The sequence below is a fragment of the Zootoca vivipara genome, chromosome 7 (assembly GCF_963506605.1).
Source record: "Zootoca vivipara chromosome 7, rZooViv1.1, whole genome shotgun sequence".
Classification (NCBI taxonomy): domain Eukaryota; kingdom Metazoa; phylum Chordata; class Lepidosauria; order Squamata; family Lacertidae; genus Zootoca; species Zootoca vivipara.
Window position 1 is genome coordinate 64453285 of NC_083282.1, and position 25066 is coordinate 64478350.

The following is a 25066-nucleotide window of genomic DNA, read 5'->3' on the forward strand; positions in this document are numbered from 1 at the left end:
ATAATCCCCAAGTTGTCTTCACATACCAAGCAATTTAGCCAATGGCATTCAAGCCCTGGCCAAACAATCGGACAGTTCCAGAAGAGGGTCCACTCACTCATACTGAAGTCTGACTTGTTTTAAAAGTCATTTAGCACAGGTACTGCCAAAACAGAGGCCAGATGAGTTCAGAAAAGAAAACTCCATACAGTCAGTGGTATATTTCTGTATACCACTGCCACCTTTGCAGCAGTATATACACCAGAGCCTGCAAGGAGTAAATAGTAGGAGATTGGGGAAGTGGGCACTTGGTCAGCAGTGCTTGGTGATCCCTTGAGTCAACTGTGCCATCTCAGTTTATTGACCAGCATCACTGCTAGTCCAGCACAAAGTTGCAAGAAAGGAACTTCAACTTACAAGAAAGGAGATTCCCACTCAACTTTCTGACAGCAAGAGCTGTTTAAGAGTGGAATGGACTCCCTTGGGAGGTGGCGAGATCTCCTTCCTTGGAGGTTTTAAGCAGAGGTTGGATGGCCATCTGTCATGGATGACTTAGTTGAGATTCCTGCATTGCAGGGGGTTGGACTAGATGACCCTTGGGTCCCCCTACAGCTCTACAATTCTATGATTCTTACAGTGTGCTTTTCTGAAACCAAGGCTTGGCATTAATAATAATAATAAAAAGTAGTGCAGCCTCTCCTTTAAGGAGCCCATCCCCTATTTGGCGACAGATGCAAGACTCCCACTGCTCTCAGGGAAACTCTGTTCCCATCTCAGCATCAGAATTCAGCATTGACCTTTCACCCACCACACAAGGAGAACAAGGGTCCCATTGTGTCATAGCATGCAGCCAACATGCTCCCTGATCTGCCCGACATGGAGCCCTTATTGCTTTTCCAGCCCTGAGAGTCCTATGTCTTAGCTGTGGATCCTGCAACTGAACCAAACAGGACTAGCTGCACGGGTGCTGGTGGTTAGACTGAGAGTCAAATCTTCCATCTACTAAAGCCATAACGTCTGGCTAAAATATGGCCAGCCTATCACACTCAGGAGGACATAATCCATGGTGAATGCTTTACTTTAGGATGACTGGGGTGCTGCCTCGCCAGTTTCAGTCTGCCTTCAGCCAGCCCCCACCTGCCTGCCTTCATACTCACAACCAGCCTATGGGGCGGCCCCAGCTGTCAGCATCCTCTTCCCTAGTGTAAGTGTTGTCCTTGTAAAACTCAGAAGGTCGGGTGATGAGGACAAATCCAGAAATAGTTGTCTCCATCTGTCTTTATCTCTGGCTCCCCCTACTGTTGGTCTCCCTGCATTCCACCCTACCAGTCCCAAAGCCAACACTGCCTGTTTCTGAATGTCAGACGTGACATTTCCTGACCAGGGAAGCTGTTGCTGTGCCACACAGCAGGCTCACCCACTTCAGGTTAAGCATTCCAGGTACCACATGACCATAAGTGATTTATTCATTTATTTTAAGGAGGCACAAATGTCTGGGGTAGCTCAGTCGGCAGAGCATTATTTATTTTATTATTTATTTATTCAATTTATATACAACCCTTCCTCACAAGCTCTCAGGGCGATACACAATACAGAGTAAGTATTAGATTCTTAATCTCAGGGTTGTGAGTTGGGCAACCCTGTCCAAATTGGGCAAAAGATTTATGCCAGGCATCCCCAAACTGCGGCCCTCCTGATGTTTTGGCCTACAACTCCCATGATCCCAAGCTAACAGGACCAGTGGTCGGGGGAAGATGGGAATTGTAGTCCAAAACATCTGGAGAGCTGAAGTTTGGGGATGCCTGATTTATGCATTGTAGGGGGTTGGACTAGATGACCTTTGGGGTCCCTTCCTACCCTACAATTCTATGTCTTCCTGAATACCATACCCTTTGACCCAGGAGTCCTTCTCTTGAATTTAAGATGAAGATGCACTCACTCAGTGGGAAAGGAGGCGCACTCTGCACATCCTCAGGGGCACTGCTTCACATATTTAGAGCTGAGCTCTGGCTTTAAAAGTAGGCAGAGGGGTTTGGCCCAGGCTCTGATTAAACTGTGACTACAATGGCATGAGAACCGGCTAATCTCAGTACACAGGCAAAGTTTATTTCCTCTGCAATTGAGCTTCGATGATATAATCAGATTGAGCTATTGGTTTCCTGTTCTCTGACTGTGTACACGCTATCAGCTTAAAGCGAACGAGGTTGTTTTTTGTGTGCTGTATTTCCAACCACAGTTGCATGTGGTTGTGCACATCAGCACGGTTTGATGCGTATCTAAGGTGCCCACGGTTGGGAGAGAGGACACAGCAACACATCATATTTTGTAGTAGGATAAATGTGGATTGTGGCTCATGTTGCATGTACATGACTTCCCAAACCATCAGTGGGAAAGCACTGGGCATAGAGTAAACAGGAGCCTCTGACTCCTGATGCTCAAATCTTGCCTTTCCTGACTCTTTGGGCCTTGCAGGCTGTCTCCATTTCCAAGTGGGATTCAGTCACATTCCATGCAATTTAAGTTTATTTGTCACAATTGCACAACATGCCCGCTTCCCCTCAAAAGTGAAATGGAAAGTGTTCATGTCCTGCTTGTGAGTTTCCTGCAGGCATCTGATTGGCCACTGTGGGAACAGGGTGCTTGACTAGCTAGGCCCATGGCCTTGATCCCTGTTGTTACAGACAAGAGAGTGAATACAGTTAAATCACCTCCATCTAGATGAGGCACCCCAAACTGTGGCCCTCCAGATGTTTTGGCCTACAACTCCCATGATCCCTAGCTAAGAGGACCAGTGGTCAGGGATGATGGTAATTGTAGTCCAAAACATCTGGAGGGCCGAAGTTTGGGGGTGCCTGGTCTAGATCATGATTCCTCACTCCCACCTTCACTGAGGGCATTTTGTTACACACGGTGGCTAACCTATAGCCCTCCAGATATGTCAGACATCCCCAAACTCGGCCCTCCAGCTGTTTTGGGACTACAACTCCCATCATCCCTAGCTAACAGGACAAGTGGTTAAGGATGATGGGAACTGTAGTCCCAAAAAGGCTGGAGGGCTGAGTTTGGGGGTGCCTGGGTTAGATCCTCACCAGCCCCACCTTGCATCCAGGGGCAATCAGCATTGCAGTCCAGCAATATCTGCAAGGCCACAGTTTTGCCATCCTTGGTTTGACCACTAGGCAATACCGCCTTTTCAAATCCAAAGGTAGGAAGCAAGAGTGTGGACTTCCTGCTTTGTTAGACCTTCAGCTTCATATTCCTCTACCTTTGATAGAAAAAATAAAAATCAACAGTTTAATAATAAAAGCAAGAGAACAGCAAAGGCCACAAATGAGATTGGGGGGCGGGGATGAGCCTTGATATCTAAACCAGATGCACCTCATTCATCACTATAAATGTGGTCTCTGCTGTCTCCAGCAAATAAGAGAGGCTGGATTATCCCTTCCCTGGAACAACTCAAGGTGTGGTTACAGTGACACCTGCTGGCAGCCTATGCTATATGCAGTAGTCGCAACTAGGTTTTGGGGGGAGAGGATGCAAACTGGCTGCAGAAACTTTTAAGGGTGGCAGAGGCTGAAATCCTCACTCGGCCTCCCTTTGTGTAAACCCCTTTGAATTCAGTGGGGGTTACTTGGGAGTAGAAATGGTTAGGATTTCAGCCATATTTATTTCCACCCCTTCTTTCAAAGATTACAACCTACTCTGCGGCAAACTAACTCACCTATAGACTGATGGGATCTCAGCTGGCGGTGACTGGCCAGGAAAGAGATCTTGGGGTTTGTGGTGGAGAGCTCAGTTAAATTTAGGAAAACATCCTCCGTGCAGCTGCAGTGAAAAGGACCTGCTAGGGATCAAAGAAAAAAAAAACAGCCAATATTGTAATGCAAATCTATGAAGAGATCACACTTGCAAGACTGTGCATTCACTTCAAGTTGCCACACTTTTTTTAGGAAAAAAACCCTCAAAAAAACCCCACCAAGATATTTCAGAGCTGGAAAAGGTGCAGAAAAAGACCACCAAAATGATAAAAGGGCTGGAAGCATTATATGCTTCCACTACGCAAGGAAATATTATAATGTTAGAGGCTATCTGGTTTAGAAAAAATGCAAGTAAGTGACTGAACGGAAGGGAGATGTATAAAATTATGCAGTGTGGAGAAGGTGGACAGAAAAGCATTTACTTCTCTTATACAAATAATACTAGATATTGGGGTCATCCACCAAAGTTGAATGGTGGGATATTCAGGACAGACAAAAGAAACATGGGTGTAGACAGGGGGGGCAGGGGGGCAGCTGCCCCCCCCTAGAAGCAAAAAATTATTGTATTTTACAGACCATAACCAATACTTTGCCCCTCCAAAAACTGAAGTGGAAAGGGCTTTGCTTTAGCAAGAGCAGCTCTCCACTTGCTGGGGGCGGGAACACAGCTGTAACAAAAACACATCAAATAAATAAAGCAAAGTGGCTACCAGTACTTAAGCAGTTAAGATAATGGAGCAGAATATCCCTTCAGGCAAGGTCCACCCTATTCACCCTATTGTTATTCAGTGGGAGTTGTTAATGGGCATTCAGGGATCGCATTAACAGTTCTATTGGTGATTTAATGAGGGTGCAGAGGATTCAATTTGACTAAGGTGGCCCTGCAAGGCTAAAAGGAAGTGAATAAGAAGGGGGGGCTGTAGCTTTGATAGACACAGTGATGTTTATAAAAAGCATTGGTGTTCCAGTCTGCCCCTCCTCCTGCATCTGTATACTGTAAATCAGGGGTGGCCACCTCCCAAGAGACTCTGATCTACTCACAGAGTTAAAAACTGGGAGTGATCTACCCCCTTTTGGGGGGTTCAGGTCAAAGCTGTTGAGTTTTTTTAAGGAAGGGAAGCCCTGTTTTGGGGGGTTTAGGTCAAACTTGTTGAGCTTCTTTTAGGAGGGAGGGAGGCCCATTTTTGTTTAGGGCTTCAGGACATAGTTCAGCTTTTTTTGGGGAGGAGGAAAAATTTGGGTGAGCTTTTTTTAGGGGTGCCAGTGATCTAGCAGTGATCTACCACAGACATCCAGTGATCTACTGGTAGATCACAATCTACCTGTTGGACGTGCCTGCTGTAAATCAAGCAGAGAGAAAGCTGCTTACAAGGCTCCTGTACAGGTGTACCGGTATCTTCCTCTTGCTGCAGAGTTCTAGCATCACAGCGTCACCCAGAGGCACCCACAAATGTGAGTTATCCCTCTCTCTATTTCTTCCTTCCTTTCCTCCCTCTTCCATCCTCAATAAAATACTGGGGGGGGCAGATAAGCCCCACATAGAAAGCCCATCAACATGGGGGGGGGGAGGACTCTTTAAAATACAGTATTTACCAGTAATTTCTTTTGGGGGGGGGAGGCACCTAGGCCTCTAGGAGTTGGCTGCTATGCCTAGGACAATTCAAGAAAGCAGAATCATGCATATGCTATGGTAATATATCAATAGAATCATGGAATTGTAGTCGGAAGGGACCACAAGGGTCATCTAGTCCAACCCCCTGCAATGCAGGAATTTTTCCCCAATGTGGGGCTTGAACCCACAAAATGGTTGAAATATTATGCTGATATGCAGCAACGCCTCGGAGCCATCGAGACTGCGGCCCTGTCTTGCCTCGCCCTCGCCTGCCCTGCCACCCCCTCTCCCCTGCCCGACCCTCCCATCCTCTTGCTGCAGAGTTCCAGCTTCACAGCATCACCCAGAGGCACCCACAAATATGAGGTATCCCTCTCTCTATTATTCCTTCCTTCCCACCCTCTTCCATCCTTAATAAAATACTGGGGGGGGGCAGATAAGCCCCACATAGAAAGCCCATCAAAATGGGGGGGGGTTACTCTTTCAAATACGGTATTTACCAGTAATTGGGGGGGGAGGCACCTAGGCCTCTAGGATTTGGCTGCTATGCCTAGGAGTAGGACAATTCAAGAAAGCAGAATGATGCATATGCTATGGTAATATATCAATGGAATCATAGAATTGTAGTCGGAAGGGACCACAAGGGTCATCTAGTCCAACCCCCTGCAATGCAGGATTTTTCCCCCAAGGTGGGGCTTGAACCCACAACATGGTTGAAATATTATGCTGATATGCAGCAACGCCTCGGAGCTGTCGTGACTGCGGCCGTGCCTTCCCTCGCCCTCACCCGCCCTGCCACCCCCTCTCGCCTGCCCGACCCTCCCGTCCTCTTGCTGCAGAGTTCCAGCATCACAGCGTCACCCAGAGGCACCCACAAATATGAGTTATCCCTCTCTCTATTTCTTCCTTCCTTCCCTCCCTCTTCCATTCTTAATAAAATATGGGGGGGGCAGATAAGCCCCACATAGAAAGCCCATCAACATGGGGGGGATGACTCTTTCACATACGGTATTTACTAGTATTTGGGGGGGGGAGGCACCTAGGCCTCTAGGAGTTGGCTGCTATGCCTAGGAGTAGGACAATTCAAGAAAGCAGAATGATGCATATGCTATGGCAATATATCAATAGAATCATAGAATTGTAGTCGGAAGGGACCACAAGGGTCATCTAGTCCAACCCCCTGCAATGCAGGAATTTTTTCCTAAGGTGGGGCTTGAACCCACAACATGGTTGAAATATTATGCTGATATGCAGCAACGCCTCGGAGCCGTCGTGACTGCGGCCGTGCCTTGCCTTGCCCTCGCCCACCCTGTCACCCCCTCTTGCCTGCCCGACCCTCCCGTCCTCTCCAGCCAAGCAGGGTAGCCGCCGCCGTTGCCAGCCCCAGAAGCACAAGGTGGCCGCTGCCGCCGCCACGATGTCGTCAGGCCAGCTGGCCCTGTAGCCCCGCCCACGTTCCCACTTTGTGGCCCCGCCCCTGGATGATCATGGCTTGCCCCCCCCTAGTTTTGATCCTGGCTACGCCCTTGAAAAGAAAACATTTTGTCACACAGCAGATAGTTCAGGTATGGAATTTGCTACAAAAGAGGCAATCATGCCCGCCCGCCCCCCAATCATTAGGTTGTTTTAAAAGGGGATTAGATAAACTCATGGTGGATAAGGCTATTGCCACTATTAAAATGCACCTTTAATTGTTAAACATGGTTTTAGTAAGTTGGCAACCCTGATCTAGGGCCAACTTGTGTATTGGCTACCTGGAAAGTTAATGTATGTTAGAGACATTTGTTGTTGACACCCATCTGTCTTGGGAGACATGGAAGTGTGTGCCTTCAGGGGTAAAGTTGAACCACTGGGAGGTTGCAGCGCCTGCCGTGGCAGTAGAGACTGATGCAGGAGAGACATGTTTTGTTGCAGCTGGGGCAGATGAAGGTGTCCAGTTGTGCTGCTGCAGATGGACCATGACATTTATTCCCTCTGCACTTGTCCCAGCTGTCATTCTCCTCTGGTCACTGCTATGGATGCACGACCTGACTGTCTCCAGGTACTGTGGTTGTCTCCAAGGGATTCCCATACAGTGAGCTTAATGTTGCCATTTATGCTTATGATATTTTCATTTATGATGCTTTTTTTTAAAAAAAACATCAAACCTCGTTATTCTACTCTAGCCTTTAAAAAGTCAAGTAGTGTAGTTGGAATATTTTAGCTTTCAATAGATATTCAGCCTTGAAGCCGTAGTTACTTGTTGGAAACAAAAGATAATAGTTGAAGCTCTGCAAGTTGCTTGGCAACCAGAACAGAACACTTACATTTGTGTGTGTGTATGTGTGTGTGAGAGAGAGTAACTTTATTTATAGCAGGAGGAAGAGGAAGAAAAAGAAGAAGAGGAGGAGGAGGAGGAGTTTGGATTTGATATCCCGCTTTATCACTACCCAAAGGAGTCTCAAAGCGGCTAACATTCTCCTTTCCCTTCTTCACCCACAACAAACACTCTGTGAGGTGAGTGAGGCTGAGAGACTTCAAAGAAGTGTGACTAGCCCAAGGTCACCCAGCAGCTGCATGTGGAGGAGCGGAGACGTGAACCCGATTCACCAGATTACGAGTCTGCCGCTCTTAAGCACTACACCACAGGAGTTCAGGGCTGAAATAGGTGAGGTATGAGATGTAAGCATTGAGCTGAAACTTGCAACCCATGATCGCCTTCAGATGAAGATTAGGCATGGACAAATTTAATGATATTTGGAATGTATTTGTCAAAACCATAGATACATGGATTGACATATATTTGTGGGAAACAATAAGTTTATCCATCTAAATATATACCATATTGTTTTTTAAATTTAATTTTATGGTTATTTTGTTATTGTTGCTTTCCTCTGCCTTTTAAAGTGTTTTAATACATTTTCTCTCCCCTCCCCTTTTCTGTTCTTTCTTTTTTCTTCCTTCTTTACTTTACGATAATAATCTCAATAAAATCATTAATATATAAAAAAGCATCGAGTTTTAAAGCTTGCAGAAACTTGATTTAAATGTTACAAAAAGATAAACAATACAATTTTCTCAGTTATACATTTCTCTTCTTACATGTACTGATCCCAATATAATGCTCTAGAGCATATCTTTGCCCCAAACCAGCCTTTTTAATCTTAAAATCAAAATGAACTCCGTCCTCCTCTGTTTCTGGCTTGCTTGCATGTTGGGCAATGCCCAGAGGAGATCTGTGTCTGCTTGCAAAACAACTCATGACTCTGAGTGGAGAGGGCTACTTCATTAACATAAGTAAACACTCTGAAATTCTATCCAAAAACCCATGACTCAGTCATGAAACCTAGCCCACCCCATCTTGGCAAGGGAAAAATACAAGCCTTCATCATACATGTTTCACGGTAACTTAAAATACAACACAATTACAATTATGCACCATTTTATGTAACATTAAATAACTTCAACACCAGCTAGTGCATGGGTAGGTAAACTAAGGCCCAGGGGCCAAATCCAGCCCCATCGCCTTCTCAATCCGGCCCACAGACAGTCCAGGAATCAGCATGTTTTTACATCAGTAGAATGTGTCCTTTTATTTAAAATGCATCTCTGGGTTATTTGGTGGGCATAGGAATTCATTCATATTTTTTCCCAAAAATATAGTCCGGCCCCCTACAAGGTCTGAGGGACAGTGGACCGGCCCCCTGCTGAAAAAGTTTGCTGACCCCTGTGTGGCCAGTGGTCGGGGATGATAGTCTAGAAGCATCTCTTAGGTGCTTCTAAGACTAAGTAGTTGCAATATCCCTCTTTTTGCAAATAAATCATTCTGAATGCTTCTGTGTCCTGGAAATTGGATAAGCATGATCTCACCTGCTGCATGTTAAAGAGGAATGTGTGACTGATGAGGATTTCTTACTGTAGGTTTTGGAGAAAAGAATTGCTAGCCTGCTTCGTAGGAAGTTGAACACTACTTTGGTGGTGAGTCATTCTGTGCTTGATTTCAAGGAAAGCAGAAGTACACCCTGCCCAGCTACTGCACCACGATGAGAGCCTCAGAGACTTAGCAGGCGCTGGCTGTGGAGACATTTTCTGCCGCGGCTCCACAGCTCCATGTTAATGTCCAGAACTATGTCAAGAAGATCTTGGGGATTAGGGAAACTAAGAGGAAAATCATAATTCTAAAGCTGTCCATTGTTCATCAACTCTGTTTCCAGTCTTCATGGGTTAGGGGGAAGGCCCCTCCATCCTAAAGGACATTGTTCAAATGCTGGAAATTTGGGGGGCTTCCCAGAAGTGCAGCCCCCTCACAGATAGCCTGCTGGATTAAACCCTTTCAGGTTTTTTATGAGTTGTAAATGAAACAAATAAATATTGTCTATCTAGTTTTATCTCCAAGTATCCAACATGTGACAAATAAAAAATAATTAAAATAGATGAGTAACATTTAATCTCCAAGGCTGGGTGAAGTAATCTGAGAGACAGTAACTAGTTCAAGGTCACCCAGTGAGCTTCAAGACTAAGTGGGGATTAGAACTCTGATCTCCCAAATCCTGGTTTAACACTTTAACCAGAACACCACCCTGGCTCTGTTGTATCTCTGTTGCTTTCCAATACTTCACATAAATTATTCTTCACATAAATTATTCCATATAGCAGATGTGGCAAACCTTAGAGCAGCCAGCAGTTACTTGACTACATCTCCCATCATCACTAGTCAACTGCTCGCTGGGGCTGATGGGAGTTGTAGTTCAGCAATATCTTGGAGGGCCAAAGGTTCCACGTGAATGCTATGTAAGGTTAGTAGAGTAATTTATGAAATGTAATTATTTTTTTCATATAGGTAAAAACATGGAATCATGCATTATATTGATAAAGCACCTAGAATCACTAGGTACTGCGCGCACACACACACACACACACACAGTGCTTTTTCTGGGGGACGCAGGGGGACCCATACCCCTAAACATTTTGTGAATCTTTGTACTTTTGTCCATTTATTGTATTTATTTTCCTGATTTGAACTATAAAATGGTGGTTTTATTGAGTCAAAATGAGAGTACCCCTAAATATTTTTTAAGAAAAAGAAGCACGGTCAGCGATAAGGAACATCATCAGACCTGAACCCAAATATGTCCCTCCAGGCCCCGCCTCTATCTCTGCAGGACACACCTCCTCAGACACACCTCCTCTCATCAAGCCAAATACCTATTGGCTTGGCTTTGCGTCCTCCTGTCTGCTTATTTTTCCACGTAGTAAGATAGAAGCTTGAGCGTACATGTAATTACATCTTTGCTTTTACTACTTGGAAGGAGGGGCTACGCTTCTGTCCACTACTGTATAATTATTAGTAGTACTGCAACAGTCTGGTTAGCTGTCACTACTTTTTTGAAATGTTTATTGATTTTGAATTTAGCTGCGAAAAGTCAATAGGATGTACAGATCAATAAAAACCAACAACAACAACAACAACAACAACAACAACAACAACAACACTAACAATTTATTGTTTGTATCCCGCCCATCTGACTTGGCTGCCCCAGCCATTCTAACAGAACAGCAGAACATGACCCATTGAAAGCTCCTCGACCCAGGGCTGCCTGTTTTTAACAAGAGAGAAGGGCAGCGCCCCCAAAATAGCCGAGAAATCCGGTCCGCGGCCCGCCGAGCGCTTTGAAAGCTCTCTGCTCGCTCCGCCCCGTAGGCTGAGCCTCGCCCGCCTTTCCGCCGCATGGGCTCGCCTCTTTCTCGGCTATGGCGGCGGCCCGGGACGCGGCGTCGGCTTGCAGCGCGGACTCCTTCCAGCTCCGCCACCTGCACCTGGCGCTGAGCGCGCACTTCGGCCCGGCAGGCTCGGGGCATTTGCAAGGCTGCGTCCGCCTGGAGCTGACATGCCTGCGGGACCGCGCGAGCGAAGTGGTGCTGGACTCGCACCCCAGCGTCGAGGTGGAAGGCGCCGGGCTGGCGCCGCCGGGGAGCCGCTGCGGCGAAGGGGAGGGCCCGCAGCCAGGCGCGCTGAGGCCGCTCGCCTTCCAGAGCCGCCCGTTCGCCAGCTACGGCTCCGCGCTGCACGTCACCCTGCCGGAGCCTCTGACATGCGGGGACACGGTGGTGCTGGAGATCGCCTACCGAGCCGGAGGGGGGCCCGGGGTGAGTCGGGGAGAGAGGCGGGCGGAGCCGGAGGGCGCGCCGATCTGCCCCGGTCCCTTCCCCCAACCGAGGGCGGGAAGCGTGCAAGGTTCAAGTTCCGCCTTCTGACCCGAAAGCCCTTCCTCTTGATGGGGAGAGCGGTTTACTGGCAGTGGGAAAATATACACTCTGCACATGCTCAGGCATGCTGCCCTCAGAATCATAAGTTTTTCCTCCCTTTGATCTTCATGGGCTGTGTTCCAAAGCTAAAGGCATGCCTAGGTGTGCCTGGGCTGCAGTGATGCCATTGCTCTGCTATTGCACCACCGATCTTGATTTTCATAATTGTCCCTTCCCGTCATTATTCAGGAGCTTTGGCAAGGGAAAGGAAGTGAACTTCCCTTTCTTGCTCTTGTCTTGGCTTTCCGTGTCGGATGTTACTTACTGCCTTCTTTCCTTATGGGAAGTAACTCAGCCTTGCAAGCAAAAGAGTCCAGGTGCAATCCCAGCCATCTCCAAGCCTGCTGAATTTAGCCTGGTGTTTGGCATCCCCCCGACAGTAAAATTTAGTGGAAGTCTCCACTTGCACGGGGAAATCAGCTCACATTAATGGAAGGGAGGACTCTCGGTGTAATAGCCACAGTTCCATGCAGTCTGTAGTACTGAACAAGAGTATTGTAGGGTGCCACAACTCATGATGAGAATGCTAAACCCTCCCCATGGTGGGTGAATTGGTAGGCCTGTTCTTACATCTTAATGCATTTTAAACAGCCTTTTGTACTTGTAGTAACAGTGCAGTGAAGCCCCCTCTCCCCTGCTTTCAAATGTATCTTCAGTGAAGTGAATATTCCAGTCTATATTTCGAGCACAAAACCAGAAGAGGGATGTGGTTTTACTCCGGATGGATTTTGTGAACTGCAAAGCTGTCAGTGAGCATGTTCTCCCAATTCCCAGGGATACTGGGTCGAACTTAACATAATGTGGGAGACCAATAATAAGAATCTCGGGTGTTGGAGCCATCAGGTTGGGGGGGGGGGTTAACCCTATTTGCTGAGCCATCTTCCCAATCTGAATCAACCTCCCTACCTCTTATTTGTTTTATACCCATTATGGTACTTGTATGCTTGCTCCACAGAGAAAAATAGGAGCCTGGAGCCATTTAGATCAGGAAAGCTAAATGGAGGAAAGAGTTAGGACTTCCACCTACAGGCATGTTCTGATTCCCTCTCTCCCACACACCTATAATTGCACTGATACAGTTCCTTGGATAATTTTTGGATTCAGAATTTCACAAACTACGTAATCTGTTTTCCCCACCGCTTTGTAAAACCTAGTAACTGCATTAAGGCTGTTTGTAAGAAGAAGGAAACGCCTTTATTTCTTTGGACCTCTGCTCAGTCCTCCTGATTACATTAATGTACACCTTGAAGAAGTCCAAGGGCTGCACATTGGTGAGTGCTGACTGTGCACATCTTAGAAATAGTTCATAGGTGCTCTATTGAAAACCTGAAGATCTGGAACATACCATGGAAATCCCAGGGAACTTTGTGTTAGAGCATTTGGGTCGTGTGTGGATTCTAGTGCTTGTTGTTGGCTAATAGCAATTGAAGGCAGAACAAAAATGACAGCTTGATCCTGTGCCTCCTCTTATAGATCTCCTTTCTGGATTCTTATCAAACTGCCCAGAAGGAGAAGCCGTTTCTTTACACCTCTGGCTTTCCTGTGCTCAACAGGTCCCTTTTCCCTGGCTTCCACACCCCGGCTGTCAAGATCACGTACTCTGCACACATCCAGGTAAAGTATCCCACTTCTCACAGAAGATTTGTCTTTTGTCTCTTGCTAGGTGTGTTGGCTTACTCCTGAGCAGACAGCAGGGAAGCAGAAGCCCTATATGTACACACAAGGCCAAGCTGTTCTGAATAGGAGCTTTTTCCCTTGCTTTGACACCCCTGCCGTTAAAAGTGCATACTCTGCTCTTATAAAGGTAAGCCAGGGCCAGCGCTGTCGTTTGGCTGGGTGAGGCAGCTGCCTTAAGCAGCAAAATTCCTGCCACTGCTTCCACAGCCCAAGCCTCAAGAGCCGTTACCCATTCTGCTGCTGCCTTCTCCTCTACCCCCCACCACTCCTAGGGAGGTAGACCCTCTGCTAGACTTGGGGCCCTAACAAAGGCCCACTCTTGCCATCCTCTGGTCAGGCCTGTCTCCCAGCAGCTTCCCCATCTGTGGTGATGTATTCTGTATCTCACTGGGGGAATTTGAGCCAGTTGATTCATAGAATCATAGAGTTGGAAGGGACCATGAGGGTCATCTAAGTCCAGCCCTCTGCAATGCAGAAATCTCTTGCCCAATGTGGGACTCAAACCCACGACCCTGAGATTGAGAGTCTCATGTTCTACCGACTGAGCTATCCCAGCTGTCTCTCAGTCTAACCTTCCTCCCCAAACCTAACCCAGGACTGTTGTGAAGGTGAAGCCGGGAGTGGGGGAGGAGAACCATGCATGCCGCCTCAAGCTCATTGGAGGAAAAGTATGATATCCTTGAAATAAATAAAACAAAACCCATCAGCAAGTGCTCCTTTTCATTGCGCAACAAGCCTGACTTTGTTTGTCTGTTAGGTCCCTGAGGGTTTCACAGCAGTGATGAGTGCAGTTACCCGAGAGAAGCAGAAGGACAACACTTTCTACTTCAAGATGCCTCTGCCCATCCCATCCTATCTGGTTGCCCTGGTTGTTGGGGACATAGTTTCTGCTGAAGTTGGACCCAGGTAAGAGGATGGCTGGCTGCAGGGATAAAGATGAGCCACCACATTGTTTTATGTCTGCCTTACTGTTTGTCCAGCCGTATTGTTAGCTTTAAAAGAAATCTTCAAAATGATTAACAGTAAGGCTACCAAAAGAATTAAAGCAGTAATTAAAAGTTAAATGACTGAACAATTAAACAAAATAATCATATTCCTCCAATGTAAGACAACAGACTCTTGCTACAAGCTAGAATCGCTACAGTCCCAGCCTATCTTTGCTAAATCAAGATGTCCTGGTAAAAATGGTATCCTGCCAACTAATGTCTTACAATCTTCTTATTGTGCTTCCATGACCCTACAAATCCACTGTGCAAAGCCCAAAAGGAAGGGCCATTACAATTCTTAAAAATTCAGTGTTTGGTTCTTCTCTTTTAAATATCATTAGTTTCTGTATCATTCAAGTACTTGGGTTCAGCTTAAGGGACATTTCAATTTGCCTGTTCATGGAAGCTGGAACTGCCAGGAAATATTAAGAGTTGATGTTATTGGGCTGAAGGTGGATGAGATTCTCAGCCTATCTTTGTGTGTATAGAGGCTGACAACCAGCATCTAGGGAAACCTATGACCTTCTAGGCGTTGCTGGACTCCAACTACCATTATTGTAGCTTTTATATTTTGATGTGGAAGAAAGTCCTTTCACTGCTAGAATCACTCCTTCATATGCAGTACAGAATGCCTTCTTATTTCCCACAAGCAACCATAGGAGTGACCCCTTAACAAGCTGACGTTAATAAATGTGTTGCTGTTTATATGACTTAGGGTGTTTTCTTCCAACATTTACATTTCCACCCATTTGTTTTCATCCCATGCTAGGAGCCATGTATGGGCCGAGCCCTGCCTGATTGAGGCTGCTAAGAAAGAGTACGATGGTGTGATTGAAGAGTTTCTTAGCACGGGAGAGAAGCTTTTTGGACCATATGTATGGGAAAGGTATGTCTTGCTGCTGCAGGGAAGACTTCCCTTGAAGTCTTTGCAAACATGCACCCATTGATCCCAGCTTTGGCATGGAGATGTCATACATTTTATCCATTCCTTGTCAGCTTACCTGAACCAGCAAAAACTATAGCTCAATGGCAAGAGCACCCGCCTTGCATATAGAAGTCCAATCTCTGGCATTTCCAGGCACAGCTAGGAAGGACGCTTCATCTAAACCCTGGGGACCACTCAGAAGTTCCTAAAGTAGGCAGTACTGACCTGGATGGATCAATGGTGTGACTCAGCTAAGACAGATCATTCATGTTCTTAAACCCCTTGAGGCATACTTCAGTCTTTGGGCTGAGACTAAATTGGAGATGGGACACATGCATTGCATGCGGAAGGTCCCAGGTTTAATCCCTGGCATCTCCAGATAAAAGGATGCAATAACAAGTGGTGTGAAAGACCTCTGCCAGGGAGCTTTTGCAAGTCTCAAGTAATAATGCTGGTCAGTTTCTAGAGGGGTAGTCATGTTAGTCCTCTAGGAGACTTGCACCTGGGGGACTAGCACATTATTGTTGCATAAGCTTTCATGACCCACAGTCCACTTGCACAGTGCAGTCTTGATGGATATATGGTCTGGCCTGCTCTAAGGTGTTTTCCTATGAACTTTTGCTGAAGATGGGCAAGCAGCAATTCCCCACTCTTGAGAGAATGTGAATTCTGATTAATGGCATCCACCAGTCAAACTGCACTGTGCTTCAAGTGCACAGAACCTCCCTGAATATTGCTGAGCCTTTTTGGCAAATTTGTATTCTGGTACCTGAAACCTGGGAGCGAACCACTGCCACTCTCACACACAAAAGTGGAGGGGGAAGTACTGTAACAGCAGGATATTATTATTCCTTCAATCAGGGACCCTTCAGGTGTGGTTGGGCTACAGCTTCCAGCATCCCTTACCATTGGCTATGTTGGCCAGTGCTTGTGGGTGTTGAGTGTCCACAAATGAGGGCTACTGGATTCCCCCATCCCTTAAAGAAAAACCACCAGAATGCTGCCTTTGGGGGGGGGCGCAGAGCCTCATGACAGATGTTGTCGTCTTGATCCCAAGCTTTGCTTTTGGCAGGTACGATGTTCTGTTTATGCCTCCCTCGTTCCCTTTCGGGGGGATGGAGAACCCCTGTATCACCTTTGTGACTCCATGCCTGTTGGCCGGCGATCGCTCCCTAGCAGATGTGATCATCCATGAGATCTCGCATAGCTGGTTTGGCAATCTGGTCACCAATGCCCATTGGGGGGAGTTTTGGTTGAATGAAGGCTTCACTATGTATGCACAGAGGAGGATCACTAAAGAAATTTATGGTGAGTTACCTGTTGGGCAATGTCCATGCTGTTTAGTGCCTTGGTATATTCTGATCTTCTACAATTAGCATCCAGAGCAGTTAAATAGAAACATCAATATGTAAATTCATGGACCAGATCAAGAGCTTCTTCTTGAAGAAACCCCCACGCATAACACAAACACATTCTCATAATAAGGATAAGGGTGATGGGGGTATACAGGTGGGACGTGTAACAAAAAAAAGTGTAGAATGCTCTTGTTCAGTGTGCCAGCCAAGCCCTTTTCTGAGCTACTCCATTCCAGGAGTCATTTACTCTTGAATGCTTAGTAGAGGAAGGATGAATTCAGTATGGGTGATGCTACTCAGTGCGATTTTGAATCTGGCTTTCTCCCTGGGTGGTGAGAATTCTTAGCATGAGATTGACTGTGAGGATGAGTTGATCATCCTCATCTGTATTAAAGAAGAATAGTTATGTTAGCTCACAATGCCAAAAAGACCAAACAGATTTATTGTGGCCAGAATTCGCATAGGCAGCAGGCTGCTTTGTCACACTGAGAACACATATAAAGTATGCTAGTGGGATAAAGCTGAAAACTAAAGTTATCTGTAGCACTAACTTCATATGAATATAGTATACATCAGTATACTATTCAAGTATTTTTTTAAGTTCTGAGCTTCCGGTTTGCCTGCGGAGAGAAATGGCGGCGCAGAACGGCTCGTCCAAATAAGGGACGAACGTTACCGGGCACCTGGAGCGACAGGGGTGCGTGCCAGGGTTAGGCACCCCCCTCAAAAGCCCCATGGATGAGTGGGGTCTCGAGGGGACCAGCCGAGCAAAAGGGAGTCGCTGCGCTTGTGGAGCTCCGCTGCTGCATCGGCAGTGGGGGGGGAGGGGGGCGAGAGAAGCGTCTCCAAGTGCCGAAACCACCTGAAAGCAGCAGTCTTACAAAATAAGGTACCTAATGCCAAATCCATTTGGAAGAAAGACAACACACACTTGCTAATGGTTAACAGAAAGGGTTGCTTCTGTTGTGTTTCTAGTGGGATCAGCCTGCAGGTCTCAGCTATGTCCTTTTTTCTCCAGCAACAGTGATGCTGTGCTCCAAATGATCTTTACCACATATTCATGACTGATCCCAGACTATCAAGCAGGCAGTTCAGTTTGATGGCCAGGAGCTTTAAAAATAAATAAAACAAAACAAAAACACTAGCTCAGCTTCTTCCTTTGCTTGTCCCCTAAAACCAGGTGCTGCTTATACTTGCTTAGAAGCTGCCACAGGGAGGGCTTTGCTTCGCCAACATATGGACAACACCGGAGAAGACCATCCCCTCAACAAGCTCAGAGTGAAAATAGAGCCAGGTCTGTATTGGTCCAGTGCCTATGGATTCAAGTGACATAATTGTTTCCTTGTGTTCAAGAAAAGAAATCTGAATAATCATCAGTTATATACAGAAATTTGGGTTGTGGCTTCATGTGGCTCAGTCATTTCTAATAAGGCTTTTTCTTTTGTAATACTGGCAATTGGGTGTTGTAAATCTTATGCTAGTTGTTTCTTCTGTCCAGGTGTTGATCCTGAGGACACCTATAATGAAACCCCTTATGAAAAGGGCTACTGTTTTGTCTCCTACCTTGCTCACCTTGTTGGGGACCAGAAGAAGTTTGATGCTTTCCTCCAGGTACTGTATGTTAGCCTGGGACTTGTCTGTGCTTCATGGGAGTCTTGGGAAATTGGCTTCCTCTAGGATAGGAATGCGCAACCTCTGGTCCACAGGCTGCATTGGGACCATGAGGATTTTTTCTCCAAATCATGCCCACCTTCCTATATGACAGCAGATGTGGGGCAGGTAGAAACATGGCTGGATCGGGTGTGCAGCTACTTTCCCCATGGGCGATGGCGCCGAATTGGGCCCTACACTGTGGGTGCCCAGCACGACCTGCCCATTCTGTGACATCATCATGCACATGCTGTAACATCATGACACACACTGTGGCGTCATGACGTCATACCATGGGGCGGAGCACAAGCTCCAGCAGTGCAGCAGCGACTGGACCCTTCCCGCCCAAACTCCACACTCTCTCTTCCACTACCTCCTGCCTGAACCTCGTGCTCTTTCACGGTGTGTGGTGCCTGCATGACTGCACCTGCATTTTGTGGGTGCCCGGGTTCCCTATATGGGAAAGGAAGCAGTTTTTCCAGCCCTTTTCTCAACACTTTGTACTGCAGTTTTGCAGGAAGCAGTTTTTCCAGCCTTTTTCTCAGCACTTTGCACTGCAGAAGGGACTTTGATAGGTGAGCAGAAGAACCCATCTTTCAATCATCTGACATCATAATGATGTAAGGTGGGTTGCCATGTACACTTCTCCAAGCTTTGTCACACTGGGGTGGGCCCAAATAATGATAAAGTCCGCTGGGCCAAAAAGGGTTCCCTGCCATCAGGTATGTTTGCAAGGGATGTTCCTTGGCAAACACCGATAACATCAGGAAGTAACCTGCAGCACCCCACATTGCATGGAATTGAAACACGAAGTCTGGGAAGCTAAATAACTTGTCACAGAGAAACTGTTTCTGAGAGATTTATCTTAAGCTGTAGCATTCCTTAAGTGGGGAGCAAAGACCTCAGCCATGCATGTTGCAATGAAGAGATTCTCCAAAGATACCTGTGAGCAGTGTGAGCAAACAGAAGGAGTATGGAAAAATGAAATATTGCTGAATCGGGAATATATGGTGCTGGCATAAAACCTGGAAAAAAGTCAGGTATCGAAGGGGGATACAGTCAAACCTTGGTTTGCGACCACCTCCATTTGCGACCGCTTCGGTTTCCGACCACCGCGGACCTGGAAGTGTTTACATCCGGGTTCCGCGGCACTCGGATGCGCAGAAGCTATCTGCGCAACGTATGTGCGTGTAGAAGCTTTCTTTTGGCACTTCGCGCTCGCGCAGAAGCATGCCTTTGGCGAGCGGCCGATTCGGGGAGCGAGCGGCTCCGCGGAACGAATTGAGGTCGCAAACCAAGGTACCACTGTAATTGTTCCTTTTTTAAGCAGACAGGTATCTCAGCCTCTAAAACCTGGGGTGCTACCTCCCAATCTAGTTGGAGCAGGTAATTGCAGGCGGAACTTGAGCTGATGTTCTTTGCTGCAAGAGTTGCTGATGAGTGGTTGCTTAAGTAAAGGTGAAATGTTACAGGTGCACCATTCAGACCACAGTTTAATTTAGGGCAATCTCTCTCTCTCTCTGGCAGGCTTATGTCAACCAATTCAAGTTTCAGAGCATCACAGCAGATGAAGCGCTAGAGTTCTACCTGAAGTATTTCCCAGAGCTGAAGAAGAAAGGGGTAGATACCATTCCAGGTCAGCAACACTTCCTACTTTTTTGATATTTGTCCATAATTTCAGGACCAAGCATGTAACTTTTATGTACCCTGTTTCTCATATTTTAAGACATACCCATAAAATAAGCCATAGCAGGATTTTTAAGCATTCAAGGAATATAAGCCATACCCCGAAAATAAGACATAGTGATAGGCGCAGCAGCAATGCCGGCCGCGGCAGGAGGAGGAGGAAAAAAATAAGACATCCCTTGAAAATAAGCCATAGTGTGTTTTTTTGAGGAAAAAATGAATATAAGACGTGTCTTATAATATGAGAAACACGGTAAATCTTGGAGGTAGCAAGTGTCTTCTTTCCCAGTTCTCCAAAGACACTTTTTAAGATGGCAAAAACATCCATCCTTTGCATACTCTCCATATTCTGCAGTTGCAAAAAAAAAAAATCTCCAGAATATTAGCCAAGTATAACTGCTAGTAGAGAAGCATTCCGAATGGGCACAAAGCTTTGAGCAGCAGCTTGCATGCTGCCTTTTTTCTAGATTCAGCTCACCATGTTGACTCTCTCCACCCATGATTCATTGTCTTTATTCCCTAGGTTACATTTCCAAAGTACACATCTTGTCTGTTAGTTTTGAAGGGCCAAAGTCTGCCAGAGCTCCTGCTACCTTTAAGAGATATTGCATCTGGTTACTAGCCAACAGCATTGAGGATGGTAATAAGAGAACCAGTTGCAAAACATCTGAGCTGGGGTTCTAGCTGGAATTCTGCTACCTAGGGGATAGCAGTCATATGAAGCTGATTGCTATTCAAAGTGTCAACAACTGTCTTACGTTTTCTGGCAAAGAGCTGGTGCTAAGGATCATCTTAATACATTATGCCTGTAAGACTGGGGTGAGGGATTTGCAGCCCTGCAGATATTATTGGACTCCAACTCCCATCAGCCCCTGCAAGCATAGCCAATTGTCAGTGATGATGGGAATGAAAGTACAGCAACACCGGGAGGGCCATACATTAGCCATCACTGCTATAAACCATGCATGCTCCCACTGACCCATGGTTCCTCTGGCTATGTTTCCTCTGTCCAAAAGTGAATAATGTTTTGCAATCCAGAGGGTTGTTCTGTCAGACATTTAGGTAATTTCTGGCAGGAGCATGGAGACTCCTGATGCGGTGAATGTAATGTGTGCCCTGGCTCCATGAAGGAATGACGTGAATGCTGTTGTATGCTTATAGTGGTATAACCACTCCGTAAACAAATCAGAACAAATGCTCAGTAAAGAGTGGACCTAGTCTAACCACCGTGTAAGCTTTGGGCAAGCAAACCAGGATGAATAAACAGGTTGTTAGTAGCTTAAGAACTTCCAGTATTGATTCCAACAAGCTTCTCTCTTCTCTCTCTCTTTTCTTTAAAGTAATCTTTATTAGGTTTTCCAAAGTAAACACTGATACAAATCATTTCATTCGTTAATATTCCAATTTCAATTGTTTCTTATATAGTAAATCCCACACAGTTTTATAAATCCCACAAATTTTTATAAAGTAAAAAAAGAACAAACAAACAAAAACAATAAGCAAAAAACAATAAGCAAAAACAAAACCAAAAACAAAGAAGAAAAAGAAAAAGGTTGCTAATAGCAATATCAACTTTCAAGCTCATTTCTAATATTGTACTGCGACTTCCCTTCTTCTTTTTCTGTCTCTTACTGTCATCCTTTTCTTTGGCGCTGTCTCTTTCATTATTCAAATTTACTTTTTACTTATATTTTACAAATATCTTTAACTTAACTATGTACAATTTATTGATACATGAATTTATGACATAATAAAGTCCTTACAACACTCATTGTTGTTAAATCGTACATCTCATTAATTTCTTATTCCATATTGACCTTTAACTTCCAGTATTGATTCCAACAAGCTTCTCTCTTCTCATTTCCCTTCTTTCCGTGGCAGGCTTTGAGTTTGATCGGTGGCTGAACACACCTGGTTGGCCCCCATACCTTCCTGACCTTTCACCTGGGGAGGAGCTGATGAAGCCAGCTGAGAACCTGGCAGAGCTCTGGGCATCTCCTGACTGTGACATGCAGGCAATTAGAGCAGTAGATATCTCGACTTGGAAAACCTTCCAGGTGGTCTATTTCCTGGATAAGATCTTGGCGAAATCCCCACTGCCAGATGGTAAGATTACTCTTTGAGCGTGGCAGGGGGAATCATTGAACTGTAAATAAATATTGTTGACATTGAGATGCAAGCCGGGTGACTCCCAAGAGCTAGAGATTAGAGCATGGGATGGAATAACTTGGAGCGTTTGGGGGTGAGGGTAGAGAGTACCGTATTTTTTGTCTATAAGACGACCCCTAATTTTTTGAGCCCAAAATTAAGAAATATTTTAAACATTCCATGTATAAGACAACCCCCAATTTTAAAGTTTAAAACTTTAAAAATTGGGAGAATATATACACAGAAAAATACGGTATTTATGCAACGGCAGACACCACAGCAATGAGATGGCTTGTCCACCCCCAAGCAAACAATTCATGCCTTTTTTTATACAGAAAGCAGCATACGTCAATTTGGCTAGGGCTCCCCATTGCTTCCCTTGACCACATGAGGGCATAGGTGGCAAATACCCATATGGACTTATGGTTACAAAACTGCCTATTAATTGTGGGGTTATCTTGACTACCAAGATGGTGCTTGCAGAGCTTCCAGAAGTGTTCACCTTTGGTTCAAGACACTTTCTGTGGGCATAAAAGCATGTGATCATGCCTTTCCTCTTCCTGTGGCTAGAAAAAAATACAATACAATAGCTTCCAGAGGGGTACCTTAAAAAGACAGTGGAGGAAATTACAAGCCTGAGACATTTTAATGCAAAGCTCATGTGTACAATTGCCTTTGCATACTTCATACCCTCCAGATGTTGTCGTCTGAGGCTGATGCTAATTGTAGTGTAAAACAGCTGGATGGCACTGGCAAAGGCTGGTGAACAAGATGAGCACAGTGACTATTCCGAAAAAGAGTAATTGGAATATAGGGCTGTTGCCTACTTTTGCTATGCTAATTTCCCTTCTGTTGTGGGAGTGAATGACCCTCAACTCTCATTTCATGCTAAGGGAACATTGAGAAGATGAGTGCCATGTACAGCAAGATCTCCAAAGCACGGAATGCAGAGCTGCGCCTCCGTTGGTGCCAGATTCTCCTCAAGAACAACCACGAGGCGGAGTTTGGCAAAGTGAAAGACTTCCTTCACAGCCAGGTTTGTGATTGATCTGTCTGTGTGGCGTTGGTTCGGAGGCATGTGGATTCTGTAGCTTTTACAAACATACAGAATTGTATTTGTATGCCCCCTTTCCATAGTTCAAACCATGCTCAAGGTGGCTTGCAACATGAAAAAATACAAAATTATAGACATAACAAAAGTAGTCATAAACAATGAATAGCAACCAAATTAAACAATTTCCACCTAAATCACAATAAGATTTAAAATAAAGATACAAACAATATTGATAACAGCAGCAAACCCTCTGCCTCCAAACTATACCGCAGCCCAAGAGTCTGTTCGGGAGCTTCAGCTTTTGTAGCTGGAGTCAGTCTGTTCGGGAGCTTCAGCTTTTGTAGCTGGAGTCAGTCCATGCCCTGCCCTGCCCTCTCAGACCAGGTGGCCAAAGGCCTGCAAGACGGGGAGCAGGTCTTCTAGGACTCACAGCCAAGATAGCATTTTACCCACTGACTAGTAGATTGATCCCTTGTCTTGGTTGGAAGCTGGGGAACAGGCTTGGTGTGGTGTAAGCCAGCCCTTTCCCCGCCATCTCCTTGGTCCTGCCCATCCCAGAACCAACAGTTCCTCCTTCTCAGAAACTAGTGGCGAAAGGTGCCTCTTGCCACAAAACAGGGAGTGATACTTTTACCACAAGGGTGGGGAAACTTAGGCTGCCCATATGCTGTTGGACTCCAACTCCCATTAGCTCAGCTCTTGTGGCCCAGTGGTCAGGAATGACACGATCAGTAGTCTATCAACGTTTGGAAGGCCATAGATATTGCCAGCATTAATATACTACTAAACTATCAATGCGCTTCTAAGCAGCATCAGCACCCCTGCTTTAGCCACAAAGGCCTCTCCCAAACAACAGTCATTCCGAATGCTTCTGTGTACTGGAAAGCGGATAAGCATGATCTCACCTGCTGCATGTAAAAAAGGAACGTGTTGCTGATGAGGATTTCTTACTGCAAGTTTTGGAGAGAGAGAAGAATCCTAACCTTCATAGGAAGTTGTGGGGTGCTGCAGGCCACTGAGCAGGTAGATTATATCCAAGACTACAAGTAACATGGGTTATCTATTTGGAAAAGCACTCAAAATTCAGCATATATCTTTCAGCACACATGATTTGTTTCTGTTTCATCTGTTGCATCAAAACCAGAAGGAGCTCGGGTATTACAGAATGTTGCGGTGTGTAACTGAATGGCTATTGAGTAAGCACTACTCTGGTGGTGAGTCGCTCTAATGCACTGTCATTCTGTGTTTGATTTCAGGGAAAGCAGAAGTACACCCTCCCCATCTATCGTGGCATGGTGAGCGGCTCGGAGGCTGCGCAGGCATTGGCTGTGGAGACATTTTCCGCCACGGCTCCACAGCTGCATGTTAACGTCCAGAACTACGTCAAAAAGATATTGGGGGTGAAGAGTTAAGGAAACTGAGAAGGAAATCAAACTTCAGCAAATGTCTGTATGCCATGCTGGGGCCCTACTTTGTTCAAATGCTGGTAATTTCTGAGGCTTCCCAGAAGGCGTAGCTTCCTCATGGGTAGCCTGCTGATTTAAACTTTTTTCCACTTTTTTTAAAAAAAGGTTTGTAAATGTAAACATAAAATTATATACACAAAATTTCTATCTCGAAGTTTCCAAAATGTGATATATAAAATGTAATTAAAATACATAAATATGTGTGTGTGTGTGGTTTTGGTTTCTGTAAATAATAGTTGCCAGTTTTCATTATTTCGGTTACATTTTTATCTGCCATCTTTTGTTCTTTAAAAAGGGTATATGAGTTTATCTACCTACAGGTAGGTAGCCGTGTTGGTCTGAGTCGAAGCAAAATAAAAAAATTCCTTCAGTAGCACCTTAAAGACCAACTAAGTTTTTATTTTGGTATGAGCTTTCGTGTGCATGCACACTTCTTCAGATACATTGAAACAGAATCCACCAAACCCTTATGTATATGAGGGTAT

At 45.6% G+C, this 25066-nt stretch overlaps 1 protein-coding gene and 1 non-coding gene across 3 annotated transcripts; one reads left to right on the forward strand and one right to left on the reverse strand.

The window, feature by feature from the left end:
• The first annotated feature begins 11064 nt into the window (after nt 1–11064).
• On the forward strand, nt 11065–24778 carry RNPEP (arginyl aminopeptidase). Of its 2 annotated transcripts, none has more exons than XM_035123493.2 (11): nt 11065–11475; nt 13298–13438; nt 14069–14217; nt 15067–15183; nt 16295–16530; nt 17758–17871; nt 18076–18188; nt 19755–19863; nt 21795–22019; nt 22955–23097; nt 24372–24778. In XM_035123493.2, exons 1-11 carry the CDS (start codon nt 11080–11082, stop codon nt 24525–24527), a joined length of 1899 nt encoding a protein of 632 aa, XP_034979384.2. In that variant the 5' UTR covers nt 11065–11079; the 3' UTR covers nt 24528–24778. The 2 variants fall into 2 exon arrangements, with proteins under 2 accessions (XP_034979384.2, XP_034979385.2); XM_035123494.2 differs by lacking the exon at nt 13298–13438 and adding an exon at nt 13108–13248 and having other exon boundaries at nt 11067–11475.
• On the reverse strand, nt 13795–13867 carry TRNAE-CUC (transfer RNA glutamic acid (anticodon CUC)). Its single transcript has one exon. It is a non-coding gene; the product is annotated as a tRNA-Glu (tRNA).
• Nucleotides 24779–25066: the final 288 nt, after the last annotated feature.

What these genes read in the sequence shown, in the direction of transcription:
- RNPEP (XM_035123493.2), top strand. Translation starts at nt 11,080, where the DNA reads ATGGCGGCGGCCCGGGACGCGGCGTCGGCTTGCAGCGCGGACTCCTTC. An exon ending in CATACTCTGCTCTTATAAAG is followed by an intron (nt 13,439 to 14,068) that starts GTAAGCCAGGGC and finishes TTTGTCTGTTAG; the next exon opens with GTCCCTGAGGGTTTCACAGC. An exon ending in AAGACTTCCTTCACAGCCAG is followed by an intron (nt 23,098 to 24,371) that starts GTTTGTGATTGA and finishes GTTTGATTTCAG; the next exon opens with GGAAAGCAGAAGTACACCCT.